This window comes from Taudactylus pleione, unplaced genomic scaffold (assembly GCF_031769625.1).
Source record: "Taudactylus pleione unplaced genomic scaffold, aTauple2 ptg001167l, whole genome shotgun sequence".
Classification (NCBI taxonomy): Eukaryota; Metazoa; Chordata; class Amphibia; order Anura; family Myobatrachidae; genus Taudactylus; species Taudactylus pleione.
The window spans coordinates 406,735-425,796 of record NW_028285568.1 but is presented as its reverse complement, the minus strand read 5'-3'; the positions used below and the strand labels follow the sequence as shown (position 1 = coordinate 425,796).

Genomic DNA, 19,062 nt, shown 5'->3' with positions numbered 1-19,062 from the left:
CTGCATACACCGTGCCATAGATTCTGTCCTCTGCATACACCTGGCCATAGATTCTGTCCTCTGCATACACCTGGCCATAGATTCTGTCCTCTGCATACACCTGGCCATAGATTCTGTCCTCTGCATACACCTGGCCATAGATTCTGTCCTCTGCATACACCTGGCCATAGATTCTGTCCTCTGCATACACCGTGCCATAGATTTTTGTCCTGCTGATTCTGGGCAAATGATTCAGTGAAGGTGATTGGTTACATAGAGAATTCTGCATATTCTTCCAGCCCACTGAACATATTTATGCAATGGGTACTAATTGATACATTATGCTGTATAACGTATCCAGCCAACAATAGAAGCTAAGCTATCAGTTTTGTTTCCAAAGGCATCCCTTTTTCTTCTCTCCATAGTGGACAATGGCTTTGGACAGCGAGTATAGATTGGAGCAGGAGTCTGGGCAGCAAACCATTCACCTTTTCTCCCAGCAGCCAAGGCTCCTTCTCTCCTAGACCTTGCCCCCAGGCAGGCTAGTTTTAGTTTGGTGCTTGTTGGCGCTCCTTTTATGCCGCCTCATCTTTTATTTACACTTATTTTTTTTTAAGTGGGGGCAGCACTGGGCGTCCCACAGTATGCCCACCTTGCTGCTCCACCAACCCCCTGCACCGGCAGCCTCAGCGCTGGCAAGTGGGCCAGCATCAATGGCTGGGCCCTCAGGAGCACACCATGGAGCAGCAGCCGGATATCACAGGGGGACATTTAAGAGCGGCTCCCTGCTGGCAGCATGGTAACGACTTTCACCGCTGGTGAGGGGGAGACCGAGGGCGGTGCTGATAGTGGGTGTCCAGGTCACCTGGTACCTTCTTTAGATCACCAGGGCAGCAGGCAATGGGGGGACTTCTTAGGAGGCGTCCATTGCCATGGGGGCACAAGTCAAAAGGAAAAGATGAGTTCTCCCTGTTAGCTCCTCCCCCACCTCTTGGCGCATGCCCTCACCGAGTCTTCCTGCCATCCTCCTCTCCCCTCCCTCACTCAGCAGCAATATTCTCTAGTGCCACCTCCTCAGCGTTCAGGTTATACAGAAATCTTCTTACTGCCGTGTGGGTTAGGGGCTGGGATTGTTGAGCACTTACTGTCCATTTTTACCTGCTTTGAATGTTTGTGTGCATGTAATTGTGTTCTCTAATTCTGCCTGTCTGAACCTTTTTTTCTATGCATATAGCTTAGATTGCTAATTGCTGTGGGGTTTAGTGATAGCCCCTCCTGTAAAACCCCACTTATTGTGGTGAGGTCACATTCATTGCACTTCCCCTTATTGCACACAATAGTGTACCTAGCTTGTGTGCAGGGACTGCCCTGGATTGTTGTACCATGTCTTCCAAGGGCAAGCCGCCCAGGGATGGGTGTGCTTCTGTGTTGCGTAAATGCAGGACGTGTACCACTGTACTTTCTCCTTAGGCTCCGGACCATGATGGTCTAATTGTCCGGTGTTTTGCAGATTGCAATTGACTACAACTTCCAACCGGGATCCGGCTTAGGCTACCGCTCTCACAGGTAATGTTGCAGCTGGGCCCACTCTACCCTAATAGTATTCCTACAGGAGCCCAGCTGCCCCAGTTGTACTGTCTCAGGGTATCTTTCAAACTGCTGTTATAGAACCGCCATGGATGCAGTACTCGCAGTCAGTTTAAGGTTTAGCGCAAGTGTCTATCTTTCCAGCAGATACTGGACAGAGGCTGGGCTTCCAGACGTTTATAGTTCTATGCCCCTGTCCGATTGTGTTCGAACTCTGAGGTTTACTCAGTTTACGAGGACAAATATGTACAGTTGTTCAGATGCCAAAACTTAGAAGGCCTTTGCATCAAGGATGCTAAGCAGACCCCTAAGGCTAGCGCTCTAGTCTTCAAGCATCCTTCCTATTACTAAAACTGCATCCGTTAAGGATCCGACAGATAAGAAGTTGGAATCTTCCCACAAGGTTATTTATACTCGTGCAGGCCAGGTGCTATCGTGTGTCGAGCTCTAGCATCTGCTTTGGTGGCTAAAGCCATCCGGGGTTGTACAGATGCCCTTCAAGAGGGCCTCAGCTCGGGTACCCATAGAAACGAGCTATTGTCGTTAGTGGAGCACATCAGGGAGACGGCCTCTTATTTCTGCAGCAATAGACACTGGGGACCTAACCGTCAGGGTGTCGGCATCCTCTGTCTGCTACGCGAGGCCTCTGGCTTCATTCCTGCTGCGTTGACTCAGACTCTAAGAAGGCCCTAGAGACTCTTCTGTATTCAGGGCTCATTATCATTTGTCATGGTTTGACGAAATCTGTTGTCCAAAATGGCCTTTTTTCCCTTCTGTGGCAGCCCCTAGGTCGCAAACATCAAATGTTCACTCTTTTCCTCCGCAGGGAAGAGCAAAGGAGCAGCCTTTCTTGAAGTCCCAAGTCATCCAAGGGTTCCAAACCCTGAGCTAAGCAGCCCTGGTCTACCAGAAGCCCTGCCACCAAGCCTACTGACAAGCCTGCCGATTGAATGGGTGGGCCTCTACTTGGGGGATCCCAGCTTGCGATGCTGACTGTTCTCAGAGTCGTGGATGGCGACCATGTCAGACACCTAGGTGTGAGGTGTGGTCTCCCTGGGCTACGCCCTAACCTTTTTGGGAGCAGCTTCAGAGCCAATTTTTTCCACAGGCTTTCTGGTGAATCCAGGCAAAGCAGAAGCACTGCAGGACTCTATTCACTCCCTGCTGGTCTCCAAAGTAATTGTTCCAGTCCTGCTGTCTCCGGCTAGTGCTTTTTTAATTGCATGGCTCCTTCTGGCCAATTCTCAAACCAAATACACTCAACAGGTTCTTGTGGGTCCCCAAAATCCGCATGGAGTCTGTGTTCCATCTTTCTGGCGCTGGAGCTTGGGGGATTTTATAGCCTCCTTGAACATCCAGGATGCCTATTTGCATATTCTAATCTTGCTCAGTCACCAGACTGAGGCTTGCGGTCTGGGAGGAACATTTCCACTTTCTGGCATTGCTCTGGCATTTCCATCTTTTGACGGCTCCTCATGTCTTCATGAAAGTCATGGCAGCTCATTTGCGATGCAGGGTATCGGGATTCTACCTTCTCTAGGCGACCACTTGATTCTCGCCCGGTCTCCAGAGGTCCTCAGGGAGCACATCCATCCCACGATGAATCTCCAGTCCCACGGATTGATCATCAATTGGAAGAAATCCTCCTTGACTCCGTTGCACGAGATGTACCATCTGGGGGCTTGCTGGATTCCAAGGCCCAACGGGTCTTTTTTGTGACAGAAAAGCTTTGGGACCTATAGGCCAGGATTCGCAAGTTCTTAAATAATCGCCGAGTGTCAGTACACACTTGCTTTTGCAGATCCTGGGTTCTCTTGCCAAATTTCACTCCCGGTCTCTTTCAGATGGAGGTTCTGTCCCGCAGGAACCAGTCCCATCTGCAGCTCAAGACAAACTATCATCATTTCTTAGGAGGTCCAACTTTCCCTCTTGTGGTGGCTCCAGGTTTCCCACTTAGACCAGGGCCACCCTGGCTCTTCCTCACCACCAATGCAAGTCTTCGTGGGTGTGGGGCAATAACCTGTCAATAGATCTTTCAGTGTCTACCGTTCAACATTCTGGAACTCTGAGTAGTCTTCAGAGCTCTCTCCCTAGCTCTGTAGCTCCTCCAGCATCAGCTGGTCCAGGTACAATTCGACATGTCATCGCCTGCATAAACCACCAGGGCAGCACTCACAGCGCCATGAAGGTGGTGAGTCATATACTTATCTGGGCAGTGTCAACTTCCGGCTCTGTCGGTGGTCTTCATCTCTGAAGTCCAGAACTGGAAAGCGGAATTCCTCAGCCGCCAAGGCATTCACTCAGACGAGTGGGTGCTTCATCCAGACGCCTTTCAGCTCCTAGTTCTTCACCAGGATTTGACGGACATCGACTTGATGGAGTCTCTGCACAACCACAAGCTACCGAGGTACTGATCACGCACCATGGATCCAGGAGCCCTTCTGGTTGACGCCTTAGTGGTTCAGTGGACGTTTTCATCTTGTGTACATCTTCCCTCCGTTCTTGCTGATTCTCGCAGATTCTGCAGGTCCTCCGCAAGATGAAGTTAGAAGGCTGCACTATGATCCTGGTAGCTCCCAATTGGCCGTGCAGAGCTTGGTACACAGATCTAATAGGCCTCTCCATCGAAGCTCCACTGCAATTCCTCTGTGGCCAGATCTACTGTCTCAGGGCCTGTGCTTTCATCCGGATCTGGCCCACCTCGCTTTGAGCTAAGGTGTTCTCAAGATCGATCATTTATACCATGCTGAATGCCTGTAAACCTTCTTCTGTGAGAATTTATCGCTAGGTTTGGCAGACTTGCTTTGCCTGGTGTTCAGCCAGGGGGTAACCCCAGATCATTTCAACTCTTGAGGGTCCTCTCCTTTCTTCAGGCTGGTCTGGATTTGGGTCTCCACCTCTCTTCTTTAAAGGTGCAGGTTTCCGCCCTTTCTGTCCTCTTCTAGAGGCAGATTGCTCTGATTTGGGCGGACTTTCCTGTAGTGTGTCCTTCAAATTCAGCCTCTGTTTCTCCGGTGGCTCCATGGAACCTGTCTTTTGGTGCTTTTCAATCATCACCCTTTGAGCCCTTGGACTCTGTGGACATTCGTTGGCTTACGTGGAAGACTGTCTCCCTGCTTGCCATAGCATTGGCCTGGCCTGTGTCTTTCCGCTCGTTATTTTTGGTTTTTCACTCTGAACAAGCTGTTCTTTGGACACAATTAGGCTACCTTTCTAAGGTAGTTTCTCGGTTTCACATCAACCAGGAAATTGTGGTCTCTTTCAAGCACCTGATTATTTGCTGGAGGAGGCCTCTTTTGATGTCATGAGGGCCCTATTTATGTGGACAGGACCAGGGATCTCCGTAAAACTGAGTACCTTTTTGTCCTCTGACTTTCACAAATGGTTCTGGCCAGCTACAAAGCACACTGGCCGACCTTCCTGCCCTGGCTGTGGTGACAGCTGATTTCACCAGGTTGGTGGGTACTTCTTGGACAGCTCAACATGGCGCCTTTGTGGAACAGCTTTGTAAGGTGGCCACGTGGTCCTATGCCCATACATTTTTTAAAATTCTATTCGTTTTGACACCTTCACTTAAGCTGATGTGACTTTTGGGCGAAGGGTTCTCAGCACAGCTCAGGAGCGTCCCCTCCTTTAGGTGGGATTGCTTTGGGACGTCCCACTGTCTAAAGTCTGTGTTCCCTATGGAGAGTAGACGAAAAGGAGATTTATGTTCTAACCTAGTTAAATCCATAGGGAACACAGGCCGCTCACCCTGAAGCACCTGGCTTACGTGGTTTTTGCTATGCTTCTGGTTCCCCTGTCAGTCTCTTCTGGGTGTGTACATTCCTGGGTGTGTACATTAAATGTGTGTGCCATTCCTTCTCCTTTTTTACTGGCTCCTGCCTTGGGCCTGCTAACTTAACTGGCCTGCTTGTGACTGGGGGTGGGATATAGGGGAGAAAGAGCCTGGGCTGCTGGGAGAAAAAGAGTAACAGTTTGGTGCCCAGACTCCTACTCCACCCTATACCCACTTTCTAAAGCAATCAGTATGTTATACGACCGGCCGTTCAAATCCCAACAGTGGAAGCCCGGCAGGAGTGAAGATCCTGACAGCGGATTAAGGTAAGTAACCCTAATCCTACCCCCCCTTCCTAACCCTCCCTTAGGAGTGCCTAACCCTAATCTGTCCCTAGTGCCTAAACCTAACCCAATACCTGTCCCCTCAGCCTAAACCTAAGTCTCCTGGGGGAGTGCTTAACCCTAACCGCCCCCCAGGGGTGCCTAACCCTAACTCCCCCAAGCCTAAATCTAACTCCCGGGGCAGTGGATAACCCTAAGTTGCCTTGGGAGCCCTAAAACCTAATCACCCCCCCGAGGTGCCCGGATTATCTTCGTTCGCTATGCCGGGCGTCTGGCTCCCGGCATAGGTCTAATGACAGGCGTCGGGATTTCAATGCCAGTCATTAGTACCCTGCCGGGATTTGACAGTCTGGAAGCCAGCGGTCGGCATTTCGACCGTCGGCTTCCTGACTGCATCCCTTTCTAAAGCCTGTGTCCCCTATGGATATCGAAGAAAAGGATTTAACCAGGTAAAAACCTAAGTCTCCTTATTTCCAGTTCTGTTATTGCCATACTCTTATATCAAAGAATGAGAATCCAGGGCCTAGTTCTCAGTTTCCTGTTGGCGTAGGCTAAGACAAATATGGTTACTGCAAGGTCGATAAGACTTGAGCTACTGGGCATCTGACATCAGTATTAGCAATATTCCTCAAATTTGTCTGCTGCCAGTAGGGGAAGATGTCCATATTTAAGTGAAAATCCAGTGTCGAGAACAAATCCCTGATCGTAGGAGATGATGTGGACCTGCAATGTGCCGGTATTACAGTTAATATCTTGCTATTGAGATGCTTCAAGAAAAGCCATTTTTATTTTGTTAGAAGCACCTTTGGCAGGTTCAAAAGTCATAAGCTGTGAGTTTCTGGAGCTCCATTCCCCCAGTATTATTATGGCCATCACCTCCCACCAGAAGGAGTGAATTTAGGGGCACTCATCAAATAGTGGAGGATGCTTCATCATATTACACCTCCAACAAGTTTTTCAGATCCAGGGTCCCTTTTGAAAAGAAGCATAGAACAGTGTTACTCCTTAATAGTACATTGTAGTGGATCTCTTTCTCTTGTATGCTGAGGACACCAGGGTTGTTTGAAATATGTCTGGTGGATTCCATTACCTCTGGGTTATGTATAGTGAGCTGTGGAGTAGGGCACTAACTAAGACTAGCTCCCACCCCTATATAAACCCTCCCCTTCCACTAGAACCTCAGTCTATGTTTAACAAAGCCGGAGAAAGACCCACAGAAGAACTGCGAAAACTAGAAAATAAGCAGGTATCTAGTATGAAACCAAACTAGGGAGGGATACCAGCATCCCCCAGATGTACTCAAAGGAAGAGATTTTACGGTGAGCAAAAATCTTCCTATATCATCCATCTGGGCGATGCCATTACTTCTGGGATCTACCAAAGCAAGCCAATTTAAAGGGGAGAGTGTCTGAACCGGCCACACAAAGTATTTTTCCCCCAACGCTGGCGTCTTTCGCTCCAAATGTATGGAAGCTGTAAAATTATGTGACAGTGAGTACAGATGACCAGGTAGCTGCCCTGCACAACTGCTCGATAGAAGCGCCATGCCGCACAACCCAAGACACTCCGACAGCGTGAGTTGAGTGGGCCCGAATAGAAGCCGGAACAGAAACATTCGAAGACAAATATGCCTTACGAATAGCAGAAGTAACCCTTTTGAGGTTGGCTAACCTCGTTTTGGTGCATCAACACCAATGAAATATACGTATGCCTCAAAGATGAAGAACGGTCCAAATAAATGCATACAGCACAAACAACCTCAAAAACTCCAGGGATGAGCCCTTAGCAGAAACTGAAGTCTGCTTGAACACTGAAAGAATAGTCTGGAAGCAGAGACCACTTTAGAGAGAAAGGTAGGTTTTGTACATAGGACCACCTCCCCCCGGTCAGAAAGAAATATGATAAGTGGAGGCTTACAGGAGAGAGCAGCGAATTCAGATATTCTTCTGGCCGAGGCAAATGGCCAAAAACAGCAATGCTTCAAACCATGCTTCCAACGTTAAATCTTAAGTCCCAAGGAAAGACCAGTGGACGTAAGGTGGTTGGATATGAATAACACCCTGGAACGAAGTTTGGGCTTCCGGAATGTTAGCCAACCTCATTAGGAAGAGGATAGGGCCGATAGCTGTCCCTTAAGAGAGGATAGGTGAAACCTGTTAAACCACAGGTTCTCAAACTCATTCCTCAGGACCCCCAACAGTGCATGTTTTCCAGGTCTCACAGAATTACAAGTTAAATAATTAGCTCCACTTGTGGATCTTTTCAAATGTGTCAGTGAGTAATGAATACACCTGTGCTCCTGCTGGGTGTTATGCAAAACGTGAACTGTGTGGGGTCCTGAGGACCGAGTTTGAGAACCACTGTGTTAAACAATCCTTCCTGAAGAAAAATGCGTGAGACCAGAAACAAATTCTTGCTGCCATTTTCCTTTTCCGCTCATACCAGGATGGATAAATAGCGACTGGGCGCACAGATGGAGACCCGGCTGCGGCTATTAGAGCAGCGTGCCTGGGATTAGCAGACAGGGAGATTGCAGCCCAGCGCCACAGAGACGCCTGTACCTGTTCTTACCTTCCCCCAATGCCTCCTCAGATGTGTGTCCAGTAATGGCAGAGGCCCAGGAACCAGCTTGCGGTGTGACTCCCAGAGGCCCTAGAGAGTGGGGTCACACAAGCCTCTACATCTACCTGTCCCCACTTCTGTTAGTGCTTGCTGCTTGTAAACAGACTCAACTAAAAGCCTACTGGGTATAAACACTCCTTGCTCCAAGGCACTAAAAACAAGACTGAGGTTCCTAGTGGAAGGGGAGTGGTTATATAGGGAGTGGGAGCCAGTCTTAATTAGTTAATGCCCGACTTCACAGCTCACTATACATAACCCAGAGGTAATGGCATCCCCTAGATGGATGACAAAGGAATATGGACTCTTGGATTTCCATCAGAGCTCCTACCTCATGGTCCCGGTCTCTAGTACATTTTGGAAGCAGGTCATAAAACGTCTCTATGATACAGGACAGTACATGTGTGGGGTAAGTTGAGGCAGGTAACTCTGTTTTCAAATGGTGAAATTTGTTCTCACAACCCCCTTTAGTCTGGCCTCATTGATGTACTGCTTCTTCACATTTCCCTACTAGGTAAACACCACCTTGCTTTGATATTTCCAATTGGGAGGATGCTCCCCATGCCCATCGACTGGCCAAAGCTAAATGCTCTGTGAGGGAATCCTGGCATTAAAGTGGGATTGCCAAACAGTGACGACAACGTGCTGCCCTACAGGTAGCTCAGGCAACGTGCTGCCCTACAGGTAGCTCAGGCAACCTGCTGCCCTACAGGTAGCTCAGGCAACCTGCTGCCCTACAGGTAGCTCAGGCAACCTGCTGCCCTACAGGTAGCTCAGGCAACCTGCTGCCCTACAGGTAGCTCAGGCAACGTGCTGCCCTACAGGTAGCTCAGGCAATGTGCTGCCCTACAGGTAGCTCAGGCAACGTGGGCCATTGTTTTATATGGAATTTACTGACTGCTTGGAAAGAGGATTATACAAGGGTGGCTGTAGAAGAAAGGTAACGAGACTTCACGTGTGTAATGTTCTCTATTTAGTTCTAATCTCCTGCCAGGCCAGAGCAGGTAGACCACTGATTTCCCTCACGGCCATTAGACTGCGCCAGATATCAGTCATACTGTCCCAACATCAGCTGTAAGATGGCGGGGCTGGCGGAAACATGGTCAAACACTGAGGTGCGTAGTGTGATCAGATTTCTGTGTCTCAAGGGCGCATCAGCAGCTGCAATTCATCACCAACTTGTCGAGGTGTACGGTGATAACGTCCTGTCACGGAAACAGGTTTGGTTTCCTCTTTGCAAGCAGTCAGTATATAAAAATATGAACCACATGTTGCCTTAGCTACTGAAGGGAATCTGTGCTCTACCTGCTCTGGCCTGGTGGCAAATTAGAATGAAATAGAGAACATTACACATGTGAGAGGTCTGAGCAAACATATTTTTCATTTTCTACACTCTTATTTGGAAAAGGCCTGTACAACATCAGCTCAAAGTTCAACAATTGTCTTAAGAATAAAGGTCTATTTGTAATTCTATTTTGCAAGAAGACCATGGAATATTACCCCGTAACAACATATGAATACACTTGAGAGCAGACATGGCCCAGCATTGTGTTAACTTAATCCTTTTCTTTTTCACCCCATGGTTGTGTGCTTGTTGATAAGGATTTCCGAAACTACCAGTACACGTTGCCGGTGGTCCAGGGTTTGGTGGTGGATATGGAAGTAAAAAAAACCAGCATCAAAATCCCCAGCAACCGATACAATGAGGTAGATGTCAGCACTTCCCGCATTGTACAGTTTTGTATAAATAGTTAAAACATATTACTAATTCCTCATATTTTGTTGGTTTGTAACATAAAGCTCTATATTTTCATTTTGTAGCAGATAAAAGTAGCTGATATTACCGTTTTCTAATCTTCCAAGTGTGCTTCCATAATCTGTTTCTGATTATCAGATATGTAATATATTCTTTATAACACACTAGCAATTGGGATTCCAGCTGACCACTGCAGTAGGGGCGTGATATGTTTGTTGTGTGATCATGCCAGTGTTCTACATGGTGCTAGCTGCATGGCATTATTAATGCTGTATGTGTGTGCAAAAAAGAACTTGTCACCATTAGTGCAAAGTTTATATAGCAAATGTAAGTTTATATAAACAAAACACCATTAGATTGCATTTAAAATCTGCTCACTTCCCATGGACTTAGATACACAGAAATGTACATTGTTGGTGGTAAGCGCAGAAAATAGTCTTTCTGTTGTATATAAATATAATATATATTATCAGTAAAACAATTTGTGTAGTAGAAAATGGGTGACAGTGTTGCTTCTACTCAGATTGTGCGCAGGCCGTAGTGCGTCATGGAGGTTAGAGGCATCTGCTGGCGGCTCCTTCCCAGAGCGTCTGTCCTTAGTAGCTCTTCTTTGCTCTAAGCTTGACTTAATCAGTGTTAGAATTGTCAGGACCAAGAGCCCTGGAGGGGCGCGCACCACACACAGGGATGTTCTGACGGTGGTGGTGGGGGATCAGTACAATCGCCCCCTCATGTATCACTTTCCCTGTGTAGCCGCGCAGTCCCACATCAGCCAGTGAGAGGAGATTGTTACAGCAGCAGTCTCCTTCTCTCTCTATGCTGGGGCCACTCTGCTGTGCAGACACAGCCAGCAGTATCAAGCAGGTCAGTGGGGGTGGTTTCTGACCCGTGCCCCTTCAACCCTAACCCAAGACGCCTATCCCCCCCCCTCTGGCGCCTCTGAGCTTTGTTCTTATAAAACATGTTAGTTGAAGAGGTTTATAGTTTACTTTCTGTCCAAGTTTAGTCTACTGACCTTTCTCTGCTTCTGGGTCTCAGATGATGAAAGCTATGAACAAATCTAATGAGCATGTACTTGCTGGGGGCACATGCTTCAACCAGAAAGCTGACTCTCACTTGGTGTGTGTGCAGAACGACGATGGCAATTATCAAACCCAAGCCATCAGTATTCATAAGCAGCCACGCAAAGGTAGGTGATCATGGCTGTTGCATCAAAACTTATCTAAGAGTTTATAATGGTAATCCAATATTATGTACATGCACTGTATAGATGGAATTGTAGCAAAGCCTGCAGTGATTGCTGATCATCATATAACCTCTCTTGTTTCTTCTAGTGACTGGTGCCAGCTTCTTTGTCTTCAGTGGAGCACTCAAGGTGTCTTCTGGTTTCTTAGCAAAGTCCAGCATTGTAGAAGGTAAACGGGAAACTAAGAATCCAATGGAGACATTTGTATAGTATGTCGCTCACGCTGTGTTGTATGAAAGTACTTGGTAACTTGTTGTTCCTGTTAATTGTAATACGCATGGATATATTCACTTGGGCTGCTCCAGCTTCAATGGTAAAATGGGCGCAAATTACTCAAAAGAAAAGTGCACAGAAAAATAATCTTTAATTCATAAGGTCCCACGTGGGTTCTATAATGTAATCCAAGGGGATAAAACCGCACAAGAAATATAAATACAGGCAATATAGAGATTCACATAAATAGTGAGCATATAACCTAAATATGTAGAGAAGACAAAGGGAGAAGGCCCTGGTCAGTTGAGCTTACAATCTATAACATTTCAAACCATATGCAGAGCTGTACGCATAAATCAATCATTATCTATGTGTACTTGCACCTATACAAGTGTCTATTTGTTGTCCTGCATTTCCTTGGTCATGAGAGAGCTCCTTCCCGACCCTATTCCACCTCCCTGGTTGCTAGGTTGTGATTTGTGCAATAGATGTGCCGGTCTGCGTAGGTTGTGCCGGTCTGCGTAGGTTGTGCCGGTCTGCGTAGGTTGTGCCGGTCTGCGTAGGTTGTGCCGGTCTGCTTAGGTTGTGCTGGTCTACTTAGGTTGTGATTTGTGCAATAGATGTGCCGGTCTGCGTAGGTTGTGCCGGTCTGCGTAGGTTGTGCCGGTCTGCGTAGGTTGTGCCGTGCCGAGCTACATAGGTTGTATCGTGCTGGTCTGCACAGATTGTGCCGGTCTGCATAGGTTGTGCGTAGTACTCGCTCTGCATAGGTTGTGCCGGTCTGCATAGGTTGTATTGTGCCGGTCTGCATAGGTTGTATGTAGTACTCGCTCTGCATAGGTTGTGCGTAGTACTCATAGTATACGTGTGATGGTTCTGCGCACTCTTAACATAAAGCTTTAGAAATTGTAAAATAGTGTTGGTGTATTTGCAGTAAATATCCTAATGCCGCCTCTAAATTACAGTGGCTGCCCTTTGCCACTCAAAACTGAATTAATAAATGGTAAACGTATAGGACGCAAATAGGAACAAGTGTTTTATTAATAGAATAAAAGATAAAATAACAACATATAAAATTGTTAAATCATTTAACTCAGCATTGCATTAATAAAATGGATAAATGGAGAAATTAATCCATAAACGTGTATTACAGCTGTTGCCGCGGACTTAAAACTCTATGCATGCCATAAATCACATAGTAGCATTGATATAATAATGATTGTTCACAATGACCAAACTGAAAAAAATACACTTAGGTTTAAAATAGCAGTGAAATTCTAGCTAAAATTCTTCAGTAAATACCAGTTGTAAAGTCCTGAATAACTAGGAATAAATGAAATGCGTAGTTGATGAGAATAAGCTTGGTTGGTTGGGTCTTTAAACAGTTTTTCCTCTGCTGGAATGCAGTGGGGTTTGCCGAGAAGAATATATAAAAAATAGTCTGTGCATAGAGTCGGTTGGTGCGCGCACCTCCTACCTCTGTCTTTAGTGTTGCCGTCTGTTGTGTGAGCTGCTGCCTCAGTCACGTTACTTCCCGGGTCTTTGATGGTGAGATGGGGGACCCGTCTGGCGTGTGTCCAGTGGGTATCCCCTGAGTGTCGACCGGATCGCCACTCTCCTCGGCTGTGGGGAGTGAGGGATGGCCGGCGGTGAGCGTGCACGCCTGTGTCACCGCCGGATCCCTTCTTCCGGGTAGCGGTCCGTGAGGGGGCGTGGCCAGCGCGTTTCGCCCGTCCAATCAACTGCGGGCTTCGTCAGGGCTGTGTAGTGATGTCCTTCTCTGGGATTTCCTTATGAAGGCTTCTAATCTGGCTCCTCCTTATTTTATTAACTCCTCGGTCGCCTGGTGATAGCTTGTACTTCTTAAACAAAACCTTTTATTGTCAAACCATGTTTCTATTTAGACACCTGGTTATTGACCAGTGGTTAGATATTAATATTTACATATAAAACAATATATAGTGATCTCATAATCATCAAGATAATTGATAAAGTAAAATGATTTAAATATTAGTTATAGTATTTACATATGGACCTTTAAATAGTTAAAAATAGGTGAAGTAAATATCCCATTTTTTTGGCGGCTATATTTAATGTGTTCTACAATTATAATGAATAAAAATATTCATTATTTGTTTATACATGAGCAAAGTATGATATTCAGATGGGGATCAGAAAATAATAAATGAATAAAAAAATAAAAATAAAAAATTGAATGGAGAAACTAAGGAGTAATTTCCCTCCTTTATCTAGTTAGGCTCGTCACAGGCATCTTGTCGTCCCAGTTTAGGAGAGTAGAACATAAATCTGGGGTTTAACTACATAACCTGAGGTTTATGTGAGGTCCCCCTTCACATTACTTTTCAGGCCCTTCCTTGTTCCTTCCAAGTTCGGGAGAGGTTGGGCGGTATCAGGGAGGTATGTATGTAGTGTCCCCAGTCATGTCTTTTCTCTCCAATAATTCTGGCAGACTGCTGATGTGTGAACATGCCATCTGACTAGCGTATGTTAGTCTTTCAAAAAATAGGAGAGTTCAAAGTCAATGTTTAGTCCTCTTGGCTGAAGTGTCTTTAGTTCATATATCCATCTCGATTCCTCTCGGGACATGATTTTAATATAGTCCCCTCCTCTCCAGGGTTTGTTAATTTTTTAATTTTTTTTTTAATAGCCTGAAACTGTAAAGTGCTTGGATCTCCATTATGTACATTTTTAAAATGATTCGATAGACTGTGAGCCTCGAACTTCTTTTCAATGTTGTTAATATGCTCCCTTAATCGGACATTAAAGTTTCTTTTAGTGCGGCCTACATATTATAGGCCGCAATGACAGGTTCTAAGGTGGATTACTCCTTGCGTGTCACATGTGCGTAGTACTCGCTCTGCATAGGTTGTGCGTAGTACTCGCTCTGCATAGGTTGTGCATAGTACTCTGCATAGGTTGTGCATAGTACTCGCTCTGCATAGGTTGTGCTGGTCTGCATAGGTTGTGCATAGTACTCGCTCTGCATAGGTTGTGCATAGTACTCGCTCTGCATAGGTTGTGCTGGTCTGCATAGGTTGTGCATAGTACTTGCTCTGCATAGGTTGTGCATAGTACTTGCTCTGCATAGGTTGTGCATAGTACTCGCTCTGCATAGGTTGTGCTGGTCTGCATAGGTTGTGCATAGTACTCGCTCTGCATAGGTTGTGCTGGTCTGCATAGGTTGTGCATAGTACTTGCTCTGCATAGGTTGTGCATAGTACTCGCTCTGCATAGGTTGTGCTGGTCTGCATAGGTTGTGCATAGTACTCGCTCTGCATAGGTTGTGCATAGTACTCGCTCTGCATAGTTGTGCTGGTCTGCATAGGTTGTGCTGGTCTGCATAGGTTGTGCATAGTACTTGCTCTGCATAGGTTGTGCATAGTACTTGCTCTGCATAGGTTGTGCATAGTACTCGCTCTGCATATGTTGTGCTGGTCTGCATAGGTTGTGCATAGTACTCACTCTGCATAGGTTGTGCATAGTACTCGCTCTGCATAGGTTGTGCTGGTCTGCATAGGTTGTGCATAGTACTTGCTCTGCATAGGTTGTGCATAGTACTCGCTCTGCATAGGTTGTGCTGGTCTGCATCGGTTGTGCATAGTACTCGCTCTGCATAGGTTGTGCATAGTACTCGCTCTGCATAGGTTGTGCTGGTCTGCATAGGTTGTGCATAGTACTTGCTCTGCATAGGTTGTGCATAGTACTCGCTCTGCATAGGTTGTGCATAGTACTTGCTCTGCATAGGTTGTGCATAGTACTCGCTCTGCATAGGTTGTGCTGGTCTGCATAGGTTGTGCATAGTACTCGCTCTGCTTAGGTTGTGCATAGTACTCGCTCTGCATTGGCCTCTTTGTATTTGGATTTCTGCTCCTCTCATTTATGTCCAATGATTCCGGCAGGGATTAATGCTTTCTGCTGATACTTTACACTTCCCGCCTCCCCTACCAGCCTGTACTGTGATAGGATTCCTCATACACACTAATATTATCTGTCACTATTGAGACATAACCTTAGAAATTGTTATAACCTGTAGCTTATTACAAAGAAGGGACATGCTGGTCTGCAGTACATGGAATTAGTATATTACACTGTATAAAAGTATAACTTTCCTGCAACTGAACATTGGATAGATACACTTTTACATTTAGCAGCTCTTTTATGCCTAACAATTTATTTCCAAAGGAAACCATTTGAGTTTTTGGGGAACGGAATGGACCTGACTTCATTTTCCAGTTATTGTTGGGGTTTTAGATCCCCACTACCAAACCGCTTTCAGTGTTTGCATTCAAAGTGCTGTTCAGAGAATTATTCAACTTTCCTATCCCAGGTCATGGTTTCCATGTAACGTAAATTGAGTTACAGGTTGAGTCTCCCATAACCAAATATTCCAAAATACGGAATATTTTTAGCATGACTGAGAAAGTGAAACCTTTTCTTTCTGATGGTTCAATGTACACAAACTTTGTTTAAAGCACATAATTATTAAAATATAGTCTAAAATTACCTGCAGGCTGTGTGTATAAGGTGTATATAGAACATTAATGCTTTGGGTGTGTATATTTGAGTCCCATTCCCAAGATATTTCATTATGGTATGCAATTATTTCAAAATACCCCTGGTCCCAAGCATTTTGGATATGGGAGACTCCACCTGTATTTCATACATTTTAATAGAGTATATCTAAACAACATGAAATGGCAAGTAAGTCATTCATATACAGATCAGCAAATGGTAACGTTGTACTGGTGGGGGCTCCATGTCATTCATATACAGATCAGCATATGGTAACGTTGTACTGGTGGGGGCTCCATGTCATTCGTATACAGATCAGCAAATGGTAACGTTGTGCTGGTGGGGGCTCCATGTCATTCATATACAGATCAGCAAATGGTAACGTTGTACTGGTGGGGGCTCCATGTCATTCGTATACAGATCAGCAAATGGTAACGTTGTGCTGGTGGGGGCTCCATGTCATTCATATACAGATCAGCAAATGGTAACGTTGTGCTGGTGGGGGCTCCATGTCATTCATATACAGATCAGCAAATGGTAACGTTGTGCTGGTGGGGGCTCCATGTCATTCATATACAGATCAGCAAATGGTAACGTTGTACTGGTGGGGGCTCCATGTCATTCATATACAGATCAGCAAATGGTAACGTTGTACTGGTGGGGGCTCCATGTCATTCATATACAGATCAGCAAATGGTAAAGTTGTACTGGTGGGGGCTCCATGTCATTCATATACAGATCAGCAAATGGTAAAGTTGTACTGGTGGGGGCTCCATGTCATTCATATACAGATCAGCAAATGGTAAAGTTGTACTGGTGGGGGCTCCATGTCATTTATATACAGATCAGCAAATGGTAAAGTTGTACTGGTGGGGGCTCCATGTCATTCATATACAGATCAGCAAATGGTAACGTTGTACTGGTGGGGGCTCCATGTCATTCATATACAGATCAGCAAATGGTAACGTTGTACTGGTGGGGGCTCCATGTAATCCTTTCACCTCTTGATTGGCTGCACCGTTATTCTTGCCCTGTGTCAGATGGAGTGATGGTGCAGATTACAGCAGAGAGTATGGATGCGCTGAGACAGGCCCTGAGGGATATGAAAGATTTTACTATCACATGTGGAAAGGCTGACGCTGAAGAGGCGCAGGAACATGTTTATGTACAATGGGTGGAGGATGACAAGAACTTCAATAAGGGGTAAGGGAACTATGCAACATTTGGACAGCACGAAGTTTGTGTTGCTGTAAAAGTCTCTGTTCTATGGTTATTTGTATATTAATTAGCTGCTACATAATTAGTAAGATTGTTGAAATGCTCCGATCCATCAAATTTAAACTTGGTCAATTCTGTTGTGACATCACTCTCTTTACAGAGTTACCAGCCCTATCGATGGCAAATCCTTGGAATCTGTGACCAGTGTCAAAATTTCCCATGGTTCAGAGTATAAAGCGAACGGGAAAATCATCCGCTGGACAGAGGTATGAAATGTTCTAGGCTGGGAAAATTTAACTTCAAGACAACTCAATTAAAATGTACCAATTAAAACTTTTGGGCACCATTCAATTAAACATGAAGTGAATAACGCCGGGAATGAGCTTAGCAGCGAAATGAATATTCACTTTGCGTTGAATAGAATCGTGCCCTTTGATTGTATTAAATGTGACTCTAAAAATATTATAACATGCATGCCAGGCTGTCATATTGTCTCATATCACTTTTGTTGAAGTTCCTGTCCTGTATTATTATGTAGGACTCAATTCCTGGCTTCAATCCTATTGTAACTTACACAGCTGAGGTAATAAAGGTACTGCTTGTACACTGTGACATCACATCATTATAGATGTAGGTTAGTGGAAAATTGTTGTACTTGCATTCTGTTAAGTGTCAGCCATAATATAAGTGTAGAAGTAACTAGGTAATCAACCACTGTCTTTTAATATAAAAAAGCAATTTAAATGTTGGCTTCTTTAGATGTTTTAGAATTTACAAGCATTTTTTGGGTGTTTTATTTATTTTGTTTTTAATTTTATTTAACTTTATTTGTGCTATTTCTTGAAACAAAGCTTTGTCAGTACTGGAAACTGTGGTATGTATTCATTTACAACATGAACATATTTAATGAAACTCCTCCACCTCTACCAGACAGCCTGCTTTTGGAAATAGCCTCTAGTTTCTGTATCCTGTTTAGTAAGGGAATGGATTTCTCCACTGTTACTGTAGCAAGCTGTTCGCTAAAGCTACATTTATTTTATATGCTCCTGTCCCCTCCTTACTGCGGAGTTCTGTAAGCAAGGACATGGTTTTTTCTTTTCTGATTCCCGGACAAAGGGGGTGACCAAAACTGCAGAAGGCATACAACAATTTTTAGGCTACATGCCCTTATATATGCCATTGGCTTCACATAGCCCTTTTTCTCCTGACCCTGGAGGTGCTGGGGCTGAGGGAGGAGCCTGGGAACTTTCACATTTGTTTCTGAAACTCTGGCTCCTCCTTCTCAGAACCCCGTACTGCATGGGTTGTGTTGAATCGTAAAATTGAATCTTTTAATACATTCCTGCCTATAAACCTCTAGGATTCACCTGCCTAGAACCCCTAAGACAAAACCTGTCTATACCTTCTAAAACCACAAGATGTCGCTAATTAGCGCTGTGTTTGATTATACAATTAATGAAATACTGAGACAGTTGAATAGCGGTCCAACGCGCTAAAGATTATTATTCAGGTAAAAGTACAGATGTTACAACGCTATGATCTAATAATGAGCGCAAGATGGCTGGTGATGGTGGTGTGTGTGTGTGTGTGTTAGTTGGGAATGCTTCCTGCCCTATTGTCCAAACCGCATGGTCTACAGACAAACTCCATTATGAAGCTACCTGCCCTATTGTCCAAACCGCATGGTCTGCAAACAAACTCCATTATGAAGAAAACCCACATTAAGTTGTAACTCTGTAAATCTTACATCCATCAATGATCACAATTATAATAAAGACAATATACCTAT

General features: G+C 45.2%; 1 protein-coding gene across 2 annotated transcripts in view; it reads left to right on the top strand.

Moving 5' to 3' along the window:
* ZFYVE9 (zinc finger FYVE-type containing 9) overlaps positions 1 to 19,062 on the top strand; it is a 235,230-nt gene that overhangs the window by 176,585 nt on the left and 39,583 nt on the right. For both annotated transcript variants that reach the window (XR_015874942.1, XM_088462252.1), the window contains exons 12-16: positions 9,910 to 10,014; positions 11,102 to 11,252; positions 11,398 to 11,478; positions 17,096 to 17,258; positions 17,434 to 17,539. Coding sequence is in view for 1 of the 2 variants with exons in the window: in XM_088462252.1 (XP_088318378.1) it covers positions 9,910 to 10,014; positions 11,102 to 11,252; positions 11,398 to 11,478; positions 17,096 to 17,258; positions 17,434 to 17,539 (606 nt within the window). In the remaining variant the exon portion in view is untranslated. The remainder of the gene's footprint in view (positions 1 to 9,909; positions 10,015 to 11,101; positions 11,253 to 11,397; positions 11,479 to 17,095; positions 17,259 to 17,433; positions 17,540 to 19,062) is intronic.